At 44.6% G+C, this 12,932-nt stretch overlaps 1 protein-coding gene across 14 annotated transcripts in view; it reads right to left on the reverse strand.

Moving 5' to 3' along the window:
• The window catches only part of LOC140588323 (homeodomain-interacting protein kinase 2-like), a 60,538-nt gene that overhangs the window by 22,218 nt on the left and 25,388 nt on the right, over nt 1–12,932 (reverse strand). For all 14 annotated transcript variants that reach the window (XM_072710333.1, XM_072710338.1, XM_072710339.1 and 11 more), the window contains 3 exons: nt 6,834–6,957; nt 6,121–6,240; nt 1,217–1,303 (listed from right to left, as the gene is read on the reverse strand). In XM_072710333.1, the coding sequence (XP_072566434.1) occupies nt 1,217–1,303; nt 6,121–6,240; nt 6,834–6,957 (331 nt within the window). The remainder of the gene's footprint in view (nt 1–1,216; nt 1,304–6,120; nt 6,241–6,833; nt 6,958–12,932) is intronic.

Genomic DNA, 12,932 nt, shown 5'->3' on the forward strand with positions numbered 1-12,932 from the left:
GATTCCTCACAGTCCAGAGAATCACAATCCCATAATCCTCTTTTATAACCTCAGCACTGAAGGGGTGCCAAACTGCTAGCATCTCCACATCTGTCAAGCAGGGGCTGTGTTTCTGGGGGGGGTGGGGGATGGGGCACCGCCAATGCTGAAAGTGGAGGAAAATAAAGAAGCAGTGGGACGCGACGAGTAGCGGGTTTCTTCATCATATACAAGCAGTCAAGGGTGAAAAGGTCTATGGCCCTCAGCTCCATCCCACCCAATTTCAGCCACATCAGTCAGTGCCAGGAATCATGCCGGTCTGATTCTGGACATTCTAGGCTTGGTGGCAGGGAGTCAAGAACTCATAGAGCATCTCCCCACCACCCTCAAGGACTCCTATATTAAAATGATAGGAGAAGCCTGCTCTATTATTTAAATCTTATTCAGCGATGGAGAAAACATCAGCCTGCCCTCCAGGTTGGTCTTGCATTCAGAGACTTCTTCCTCTTCTTCTCTTGCATTTTTCATTCTGGGACCCACCAACCCACATCTGGAGACTAGCCTTTGTATACTGTAGGTGTCACTAGAATCTTTATTCTTTAGCCCAGAAAAGATTCCAAATTCAAACATTACAGGCATTTGGGGTGAGGGCAGGCGATGACTTGCCATGTGGCATGCCGGGCATTTTCCCAGTGGAATGATAGGTTTGTGGAGGACCACTTAGCAAAAATAGTCACGGGACACCAAAGTCCAGGACAAAAGCTAAGCACTGAATGGAAAATTAAGTGGTAATTGGTTTTCATGATTCTATCATCCAATTAGATTCTAGAGAATAAAAAGTGGGTGAGATGCCATATGTGGACTGCTCTTCCTACAGGTGGGACCTCCTGGGTTATACACATAGCTCCAATTCAATGAAAGAGTCTAGGCAGAAAATGGGTGTATGACAGGACAGGCTCACTGAGCCGATCACAAAAAGCCCCTTGTGCCTCATACAGCTGCCTTCCCCAGCCCGGAACGAGAGCTGAAGCTGCAAAGCCTGAAACATGCAGACGAATGTCAAAGATTAACAGCCACAGAGGGGCCCTGATGACGCTACTCACGCTTTTAGAAAAACAAGTCAACACTTTAAGGAATTCAGTCCTCAGAATGTTAAATGACATTGTGTGCTTTGATTCTCAACAGCTGATTTGTTTTGGCCAAACAGCTCTACGACGCCCTCTGCGGGGTTCATTACCTGTGCCATGTCATCCAGACAATTGAAGATGTACTTCCTGGCCTCCTTTGACTTGATCCCCGTCTCCGCTTCATGGTCCTCAGGTGTCTGGGGAAAAGCCAGCAACAAGATGACCATTCTGCCCTCCTAAAATCTCCCTATACACCCCCCTCAATGGGCCTTCCGGTGAGCATGAACACTACAGTCTGGATTGTGCTGCTGGGATGGCAAAACATCAATTTAGCACCAAGAGAAGGAGACACTTCCAGACATAAGAATGAATGAGATACAATAAAACCAGCATTGATGATTATGAAGGGAAGCGTTCTAATCATTGAAGATGGAGAAGGTACATTACAGATTCAAGCCTCGGTCACAGTGTCTAAGGCTGTGCAGGCCTTGGTTACAAAGAGTCTAAGGCCAACTCATACTTCACTTTTCCATGTGCGCTTTTGGTTCTGGACAAGGATAAGTGATAAATTTCACCATCAGGGGTTGGCTGGAGACGACTAAGGTTGGTGCGCATGTAGCCCAGATTTTTGTGTGTACCGGAAACCATGCGCATCCGTGTACATCAACCACGCATGTACAGAACAATTGATTAAGTATTTCCAGTAGGTGGCAGTGCTGACTTTCAGAGATCAGCAGCCAACAACAAAAGAGTAGAGGAAGAATAGCTATTGTTGTAGCAATTATGGTAAGCAGTTGTATGAGGAGGGAGAGGAACCCAGATATTGAATTGTTCATACTGCCCAGACATGGTACCGAGGGGTACAGCATTTTGAAAAGCAACACTATTCCAGTATTTTTAAGATTTGCCAAGTGGGTGGAGGGGGTGGTCCTCCGGTTGATTTTGTCAAAATACCATGGTATGCCTTACTACCATAATACTGCCTAATACCTTTAAAATTGTTCATAAAAATTTACTCATTTCACTACACTGCAATATATTTGCCCTTTCCTGGTCAGGTGGAATATCACTGCTGTATGCATACATCGACCACGACCATCCGCATCTGCAGTCAAATGTAGCACACAGAAAAGTGAAGTATGAATTGGCCTTAAGGCTTAAGTCACAGACAGTGCATGCCTTGCTTACAGAGAGAGTATGGCCTTAGTAAGAGAGAGAGCTGCATTCCATTTACCTCAGAAGTTGGAAGTTGGAGCTGGGAATGACATCACAGCCGAGTTAACCTCGTTCCCATACAACAAGTCGGAAAGCCATTCAGCAATTCCAGGGAGCCGTTTCAGATAGCAGGATTTCTTGCTTAGCCAGATAACTTGTCAAATTTAAGGTACCCCAGTTTAAATGGCCATTATCTTCTATTACTAACATTTATCCCAGACTACCTTAAATCCGATAAATTATCCGGCTAAGCAAGAAATCCTGCTTTCTGAAACAGGCCCCAGTTCTAGACAGGTTCATTGTTATCCATTGTTGCAATATGAGTTGATAACACATTACACGGTATTTTGCACATACAAACATCATAGCAACAGATAGCAGTTGGACAGTACTATGTGTACAATCAATTTAATGAGCCAAAAATAAGACATAAGTGCTAATAAACAGTATACAACTACAGCTTTCACTTCTGTTGATGAAGGGAACAGCCATCTTGAATTCTGAGGTCGGTGTTGCAGAGGTTCTTTCAACTTTCCGAGGGGGAATTTCTGACTAGAACTCGGAATTCCAACGTCAAAGTTCAAATGGAACGCAGCATTAGTTACAAATTGTCAAAGACTGTGCAGGCCTTGGATGCAGAAAGTCTAAGGGTGCTTTTCCACTGCACCAGGTACCATACTTTTGGTACTCCAAGAAAGTACCAAAAGTACAGTACTTCAAGGTGTTGGTTTTCCACTGGTATAAACACTGGTACCGGTGCTGAATTACATCACAAAGTGAGGCAGGGTATTTTGTACTGAATTTGAAAAATGGCTGGACTGGATATTAATACTGACATTGCATGTTATGCACATGCAGTTCTTGCATGCAATTCAGCTAGATTGAGCTCAGGCCTTTTCATTCCTTCATACTGTATGGACATTGTAGTGCAGGGGGTTTAAGCTTTACTAAAACATTTTTACTGTGTCAGAGGAGGGAAAAAAACTCAGCAAGCTTTGCAATTTTAATGATTATTCCATTTCAAGATTATCTAGTACATAATCTTTAAAAAAAAAAAAAAAAAAAAGTTTCTTACACTTTACATGCCTTCTCCGGGACAAGCATAATCATTTTCATCCTTGCCGTTTAAAACACTTTGAGGGGTTGCTTTATAGATACCTCAATAGTTACTACAACATAATCACATGACCATACGTGGAACTTTTCTAGTACCATGCTGTCCTACTATATTATACAAAATACTTCTATTTCTTGTCATGCCATCCTGACCTTGTTGTTTGGATCTCTTCATTTGTCCACACATCCATTTTTTTTTTTTTAACACACTTTAATGTTGTTTTCTGAGTTAACTGAGAACTTTTTTCAATATCGTGGTGGTATTGTGTTTAGAGGCAATCTATTTGCATAGCCAAGTGAGACTGAAAGCATTTCCAAGTCTCAACTGAAAGTACTGAAGTACCAAAAAAGTACCCTAGCTGGATTGGTACTTTAGGTACTGGAACTTCTGGTACTGGTACTTGCCTGGAAGTCAATGAAAAGAGAAAGTACCGAAAATACAGCACCAAGAGAACGGTACCTGGTTTGATGCAAAAAGTCCCTAAGGTTGAGCAGGCCTTAATTACAGAGAGGCTAAGGTCTTAGTTACAAAGCATCTAAGGCTGTGCAGGCCTTGGTTACAGAGAGTCTAAGGCCTTGGTTACAGAGAGTCTAAAGGTTGGTTCATACTTCACCGTACAAGAGCAACAGTCACGTATCCACTCTAAGTATGCGTACATGGAAACATTCATAGTTCTCTGGTCAAGCCACGTACTTTGCACTTGCACAAAACATGCTGTATTTATATTTTTATTAATAGTAATATTAAAAATATAAATTATTATTCTGATATTCCCTGCACACGTACCACAGCAGTGAGATTTGGGTCCAGTTCTGTCTGTCTTACAAATTCAGAGAGGCAGCTCACGGGGTTGCTAACTTTGATTAGCTGCCTGGAGTGAGATTTTCAATTCGAAACAAGTCTGCACTCACACATACACACTTTTACATGTATGTAACAGTTTTATTACCTTTTAAATAGTCTATACAGTTTTCAAACTACCCCAACACATCCATGTTGGTATATAAAGTGGACACTAGTGAATTGATCATGCTCAGTGTGTCCAGAGCTGTGCGTACACAGCTGTACAGACACATACTTGGAGTGCAGCAAGCGTTTGTCCACAGAGGTGCACAATGACGTCAAATGTATCAAACTTTCGAGCGGACATGTCCACTATTACGTGTGTGGAGAAGTATGAACCAGCCTTATGAATGGGCAGGGTCTTGGTTACAGAGAGTCTAAGGCTGTGCAGGCCTTGGTTAGTCAGTATAGAATATACACAGCGCAGCCACATAATACATGCCATAGCCTACGCCATAGCCTGATGTAGTTGTATTTCTGGAGAGGTACACATGTCGCAGCAACACAGATCGCAACAACTGTGTTTTGTTCACTTGGTAGCATTGCACTTCCTCCTATGCATATGTTGTTTGTTCTTTGTTTCCAGCTAGGGGGATTTTAGTGTGGGACAAGTTGTCTAACTTTTCCACTGTTTTTGTCACAGTTGCAGCCATTCACGCTGTTACAAAAACACAGTTGCAGCCATTCATGCAGGGCTGTATGACATTAGAAAATTTCAGGTGTCACTTTTTTTTTTTCTTTTTGCGATATAATCGGCATTATTTATAGAGCGAAAAAAGCAACAGGAGTAAACTTTTTTGGTTTTGGTGGTGTAATTGCAGAGTGACACAGACACCAGCTCAGAAGTATAAATGCTTGCAATGGTACAGGCTACTTCCATAGGCCACACTAAGCTCTGCGTAGGCTCCACACAGAAGCATAAGATACCCTTAAGGCCTTGGCTACACAGTCTAAGGCTGTGCAGGTCTTGGTTACAGAAAGTCCAAGGCCACGGTTACAGTGAGTCTAAGGCTGCATGTACACTCAAAAGCAATCTTCTAGTGTGGTAGAGGCCAAGGAAGGTAAAAAGGACAAAAATGGCTATATTCAAGTAGGACATAACATGACAGATGAAAACCCTTCAATGTGATCCAACTTCAATTGCATCTAGGCAAGATGCAGAAATTAAAACTCTACCAAGTTCTTCTCTAGGTTGGTTAGCTGCATGGCAAAGGCTGCTCATGTTGTCCAATCCTCGCCAATGAAATCCATTCTTCTCTCGTTAGCCTGGAATTTTATTTACAACACACTGTAGGTCCATTTGTTTTTGCACACAAAGAACATCTGCTTTACTTTGCGTAGATAAGACTCTGGGCTGGGGTGAAATCGAGTATAGAATATTCCGCAGAAATGCTGTGTGGACACATCACACCACAGCTGACAAGTTCAGACCCAACCCAAACCAACATTTAGGACCAAAACTAATGGATTAAAAAACAGCTTATTTTCACAGGCAGTCAAATGCAAAACCTCCTCCCCCTCGACCCAGATTTAATGAACCCCTACCCCAAAAACTAAAAGTTCATTACTCCCTGTCACTTTTTTTCCACTTGCACTTTATGTTATCATTTTGCACCAGTACTTTGGTACATACTATCTCACTGTGCTATGTTATCTATGTTTGTTCATATTTATGTCTACATTTGTTATGTCATTTACTATGCTGACAATCCTAGACCAAAAATGGTGTTTCGTTTCTTTTTTTAAATAATGACAAAGATCTATTCTATTCTATATTTCAGCTGTTTTACCTGAGATACAATGTATACACTGACTTCGCTCACTGCACTGTGACCGTACCTTAAGTCTCCACAGAGGGTACGTGGAGTCTGGGTCCCTGTGAAAGAAACGAGTCGTCTTCGTCCCTGCGCTCAGGAGGTACTCTGCTGGCAGGCCCTGTGTTTGGGAGATGTAGCGGATCTGGACCAAGGGACACGAATGGACACAAACTGCATCATGAACGGCTTAGCATTGCCCTGTACTATTTTTTTGTAAGACTAGCAATTCCCTATGTAAACCATTATTTAAAGAAAGTATAGGATTCTCAGGCAGTATTTGCAGAGCCATTGTGGAGGTATCAATATGACTTCCTGAAGCAGCTGTTTAGTGGGTAAATGAATGCAAACACTATGCCTGAAACAAATGCTAATTTTGGACTGGCACAGTATCTTCCTGCAAGGGCTGTGGGTTGAGCCTCCAGGAAAGCTAATTTAGAAGCTCCTGTTCTTCATGCATCAACAATTTATGCTTGATGGTTGGAGGGAGAGAAGGGTTACAAAACATTCAGTCAAGAATCTTAAACTGATAGACTGATGGTGGAAAATTAAATTCAGTCCAAGTTGCATTTTAGCACTTCTTGGTATTTTCTGACATGTCTACTGGCTACAGCAAGAGATTAATTTGAGCAGGTACATAGGCAGAGATGATCTACCAAGCAGATTCTAACTGAAAGCGCTCCAGTGAGTCTGCCCATCCTACAGTGGGCATGAAGGTGACCCACCCCAGATACTCACCTGATCATACTCCGATGCCCCCGGGTACAGCGGCCAACCCAAGAACAACTCAGCAATAACGCAGCCCAGGGACCACATGTCAATGGCCTCGCTGAAAGGTAAGCCCAAAATGATTTCAGGGGCTCTGGAGAAGGGATAGACATAGAGAACAAAATCAATGCTGGGTCAGAGGCCAGGTTAACAAGCAGTAGGGTCACCAAGGGTTGTATCCTAGGGCAAGCACAGAGTAAAGGGTAACACAGTATACTGCCATCAGATTCCAAGGGAATATTAACCTGTTTGACATCAGGGACAGAGCGCCCTGACGTCAGTTTTCCTTGGGGAATGTTGTTCTCTTCTCAATACCCATTCATTAGACCCAATCCTGGACCAAAACACAAGAAATCAGGCTTTCAGATATTTTTAAGCCACTGAAATGCCACTAGGAATACGTACATGAAGAATAGAGGGTTAAAGAAACGGATCACTCTGAACCACAAATAGGACCTCCAAAAATGGAAGGCAGAAGATTCAGTGGCTAAACAGCCAGATGTTTCCATAGAAACACGTCTTTATATCAACGATACCAGGGTCCGCACAACAAAAAGTGGACCACAAATGGTAAAAATAGTGCATATGGTACTCTGCAAAGGCATGTCTGGTCAACAAAAGCAGCTATTAGCATCCTGATAAAACTTTGAGTGGAATGCAGTGGCGTAACTATAGCAGGTTCAGCAGGTGCGGTCGCACCGGGGCCCGTGATCTCTGGGGGCCCGTAACTACCTCAGACCCGCCTCCTTAAAAAAAAAAAAAAAAAAAACCTCAGCATTAAAATCCAACCATCAAATAAAAACAGCTAAATAAAGTTATCATCTTTCATTGTCGCCAAACTGTCATGTCAGAGTATATTTGTTTCTACTGAGATACAGCAAGGGTTTCTGGGAAGGCTAAATGTTTTATTGTGATTTTTTGAATGGATAGCTGCACATTGCAATCATCGTGCTGACCAAAACAAGTAGCATGCCCTTCAAACCCAAGAGCGGCTGCAAGAAGCGCCAGGAACGTAGAGAGCTAGAGGAAAGGGTGGCAAAACTCCCGAAATTAGACCAATTTGGATTTTTAACCAAGAGTGGTCGTGAGGAGGACAGGACACGTAGCAGCAGTAACTGTGAACTGTCATGCAACAGGTAAGCTCTGGACCAGAAGCTAGCCTAACATATAACACAGAACATGTTTGATTTAGACTAGGGCTGGGAATTTAGCTCATTAATTAGATTAATTAATCACAGAAAAAGTATGGATTAAACAGCAGGAGATCCGAGTCCCAGATCGCTGCTGCGTGAGCCAGAGCGCAGTTCGGTTCAGTGAGATTTGGAAGAAAAAAACGCCAAAATGGCTAATAAATGATGTCTTATTAATGTTTTTTGCCGATTATGACGATATTTTCCTTTTGGAAAAGACGCTCGCGCGTCTCCCGGTTCAACTTTGGAGCGCAGCTGAGTGGCCATGCAAGGCGAAAGTGGTCACGAAGCACAAACACACGTTTATTTCAACACTTTGCCCATCGGGAAAGTGTGTGGCATTGGTGAACCTGGTCATAGTGTCTGTAGGAGAGCTGTTGGTCGACCTAGAGGCAGCAGGAGAGGGAAAATTGGCCTGGAATAGCCGCATTAGCTTTATCCATCCAGACCTCCAGAGGGGCGGCGCTGTGGCCGGAGTGTGTGTGTGTGTGAGAGAGAGAGAGAGCTGGGAGACGTAATGTATCAACATTTACAACTGTCATATACTGTAACCTAATTCATAGGTTTGGTTCAGTCAGTGATAAAAATGCCATGACCATTGTACATTATAGGCTTGTATTCAATAATTAATGGTAAAAAAAACTGCTTCTTGTAACGTCTGTATGTATGTGCGATTAAATGCGATTAATTAGATTAATTTAACAGAAGTCATCAATTCTGCAACTTGCCAAAATGCTAGTGGTAGATTATGACAGCGTAACATCCACATTCGAGGAAGTGTGTACTGCTCTCATGTTGTTTCTGACATTGCCTGTGACTGTGGCAACAGCTGAGCGATCATTTTCCAAGCTCAAACTTATTAAGACCAACCTAAGGAGCAGCATGGGGCAGGAGAGGCTCAGTGGGTTAGCTATCCTGTCCATTGAAAACACAAGAGCCAGAGCATTAAATATTAGGGACATTGTTGATGATTTTGCACAACGTAAGGCTCGTAAGATGGCCTTCTAGTGGCCTAATTCACACATATTGGGGGTTGTATGCATATGAATCATTTTCTTTTTTCTTTTTTTTCTGCACAGTTAAATAAGTTGGATTAAGTTTTGTTTCTGGGCAGTGCGAGTTTAAGCAAGTGTTCTACGCTTGAAGTTTCAGTGTTGAGTGTTTCAGTGCTTTGAGTGTTCCCATATTTCCATGTGAGTTGATGTTAATGCGGTTATATTAGATTACCCTGTAAATTGGTATTAATAACAAACATTTTTAAAATGTTTTCACATGTAATGGATCCTATGTAGTACAGTATTTTTGTATTTATAATTACAATCTATATAAACTACCTCTGTGCTTCTGGTTCTTTGCAGAGAGGATTGTAGTCACCCTTAATGTACGTGTATTGCATGTATCAGAGCTAAAACATCCTCGGGATAAATTTGAAAAAGTATAAGGGCCCGGATTGAATTTTCGCACCTGGGCCCATGACTATGTTGTTACGCCACTGGTGGAATGGGATTGAAATGTAAATACCACCACTACACTCCATAATGCTTAGTCTCCCACCAGATCATTCTGGATGATTCCCTTTATTCCTTTCCACGGGTTTATTGTACTCTAGTGCAGCGATTCCCAATCCTGGGCCTTCCATGGCTGCAGATGTCAGTTTTTTCATGTACACTCTTATGCACAACTTTAATTCGTTATTTAGACAGATGAGCAGGCCATCTCATCTAGAGTTTCAGGTGTGAAATAGTCACTAATTAAAAGCTTACACAGCCCTGGAGGATCATGGAAGCATGGAATCCAAGTTCCGCTTCCTCTACAGACACCAGAACCCAATCTCTTCACTGGGGAGCAGTCATACTGGTCAAGGGAAGGAGGTCACTGATCCACTTGGAAGAATCTGGTCATGCAGGGGCATGAGGCCAACCACTCCGATAACCTGACAGGCCATTGTCTCAAAATACAGGGAGCCACCCAGTACAAACATGTTCATTTTGCAGAAAGCCTTTTCCTTAAGGTCATTAGCCAACCATGTGTCACATTTCCATTTCAGTTTGAACCATCCCCCCTCCCCTCAATGGGAGGTTTACCTTCTAGTACTTGTGGTGCAGAGCAGGTTGGGGAGGGGGATGGGAGTCATTCTGCCAATGGAATCAAGCTGACACAAATGAGCCACAGTGCGGCCAGCAACACTATGTACATGCAGCAGAGCAGTAGAAACCAGGACTTGCCAGACCTGTATTGGGTAACCGAACTTAGTCAGTCTCATGAGAATGGTGGTACTTCAGTAGCAATAGAGTACAGTGACCTTGCTATTACACTCAGAATAGGATGGATCCTGTCCCCAACCAGTGGGTTTCCTGTAAGGAGTCTAGGGAATCAGGGGGGCCTGAACTTTCCATTTATCTCGGTGCAGTTAGTTAACCACCATGGCCTTTTGCTGCTGTTTCACTCCACTCCTGGAACCAGAATGCCCCAAGTCCAGAACCCCAGCTCCCAAATAAGCAAAGCCTAGCGCACAAAATATTCTGGAACTCATCCCAGGCCAGACCCCCAAGGTTGGATGGTGGAAAGTCGCTTTCCCACACAGTCGGTGTGCCTCTGACTGATCCAGGCTAACAAACAGCCTGCTTTTCCACCCCCTACCCTGCTCACCCCACAAGCAATTGCAAACAAAGCATTAGGCTCACAAAGGGCTGATCTGGAACTGCCCTTTAATGAAGGCAAGGCATCAATGTACATCTGCCTTCCACTACATGCACACCACAGTGAGCACAAGGTCACAGAACACTCATTAACCCCAATTTGTATATGCATCATTACATATGCATCTGTACCTCCTCCCCAAATATAATTAGCACCTTAAAGAGAGACTGGCCATGCCTGGGAGCCCGCAGGAGCCCACGCCTGCTTGGTGGTGTCCCCAAAATTAGCTCTGCAGCAGTCGGCTAGGCTGGGCTAACACTGACCCCATTGCATTACAGACAGTGCAGAGCTCACAGAACATGACACGGTCAAAAAAAAAAATAAAAAAAAAAAAAATCAGGCACTCCTTCACACACCCTTTCCAGGCCCTATGTTGTGAGGCCATAGAAACCCGACCATCATCTAAATAAGTAGTAATACCAAATGACTGTGAGCCGATCAGACTAAGTGCCCTTCTGATGGAACTGAATCGAGGTGGTATGAGCAAGCGACTTGTGAGTGTTCGTGCCATCCTGTGACTGAGAAGAGGAGGGGGGGTGGCTCCTTCCATCACATTCTAGCCGCTCACCGTGGCAATATGTGCCCCCCCCCATTTTTGCTTCGCTTCATTCCAGCTGGCTGTACCTCCAAGGTGCTGGCCGCGTCACTGCCCGCCACACCAAATTGTGCATGCAAATCCCACCCCACCCCCACTCAGCAGCATGCAAAGCTCTACAGCAGCTGAGGAGGAGCAGCTACTGGGGAGGGGGGCTGCTGGACGGGGGCGTGTCTGCAGGTCAACTAGTGATGCCGCTGCTGCTGGAGGTGTCAAGGAGGAAGGGGGGGGGGAGGGTGAAAGATCAGCCTCATGTCTCCATACTAAAGGACACAGCTTTGGTAAAGCCCCTCCTTCTCTGTGCTGCAGACCGGGCTGTGGCTGCTGGGAAACAATGCGGTGGAACAAGCCTGCTCGCCTCCTGCACGGGATGCGTATCCCATTAACAGCTTCGGGGCTCGGACGTCATGGCAACGGAATCACAAAACGGCAGAGTGATGCGCTCATTTGCCTGAACGCTGCTGGGCAGCCTGTCTTTCAATACGTGCTGACATGGAGCCTGGCATATCTTGGATTCCAGTTGCATGCTGGCAGGAACAGAGGTGCTGTGCTCCCCGGGCATACATCCTGTCCAAGACACATGTGACAACTAAATGATCATGTGAGCACCTAGACTCCTGTAGGGAGGGGGGGTATTCCAGTTGCTGCTCGACCCACAGACATCTTTGGTGCCATTGTTGAAGCAGACACATGCAAGGAGAGCTCCCTGATGTCATCTTCGGCGGTCTGCCACCCCCCCACCCCCCCAAACCTCCTCCTGACGTCCTCCAGGCATGCCAACATGAAGCTGTGAAGACAGGTTTGAGGACTTTCCCTACATTGGCCCCTTTGGCAGCAGTGTGAGTCCGTAGTCCCCTTTAGCAAACCTTTGTTAAAGAAGCATACTTCCCCTTTAACCTCTGTGGGAGGAAGGGTTACTGTGTGTTTGACCAGGAATGCATCATTTTATCATGCTCCTCATTTCACAGAAGCCTCAATTCTAGGAAACCAGCTGCAGGGAGAGTGCAGACGGCCTGCCACGTCGTCCCAGGAACAGCCTACAGAGAATGCCCCTGCAATGAGCATTCTGAGAAAGTCTAACATAGAAAAAAAACATGTGAGGAAGGACAAGGGGGAAGGGGAGGCTTCCTCCCAGACAAGTGATGAAGGTGTACAGGGCAGCAGCCAGGAAACCTACTCAGGCTAGGAAGCAGTGCAATGCAGCACACACCACAGTAACCATCACCCTCATTAATTACAGCACTAGTAAAGGCACCACAGCCGTCAGTGTGCCAGTACTGGTGACTCCACTGGGGTCTGAAGCCAGCCAGCAAAGATGAGGCACCATTTCCAAGTGCATGAAATATTAAGGGACGCCGATGAAATATTAAGAGGTGTTCTTGTGGGCTGGCACCAGCACATCACAGAGCGGCTGGCCGGTCTGTGGCTCAACCCTTCACACAGTCCTGTGACATAGATACTTCAAAGCCTGATAGCCACACAAATTGTTTCTTTTATTCTGATGATGTAACAGGGGAGTTTTTGGATGACCTTCAGAGGCTAAGGACAAAAGGGGAGCCCCATCACAGCCCAGCAGTGGCCATG

The sequence above is a fragment of the Paramormyrops kingsleyae genome, chromosome 3, assembly GCF_048594095.1.
Source record: "Paramormyrops kingsleyae isolate MSU_618 chromosome 3, PKINGS_0.4, whole genome shotgun sequence".
In the NCBI taxonomy this organism is placed as follows: Eukaryota; Metazoa; Chordata; class Actinopteri; order Osteoglossiformes; family Mormyridae; genus Paramormyrops; species Paramormyrops kingsleyae.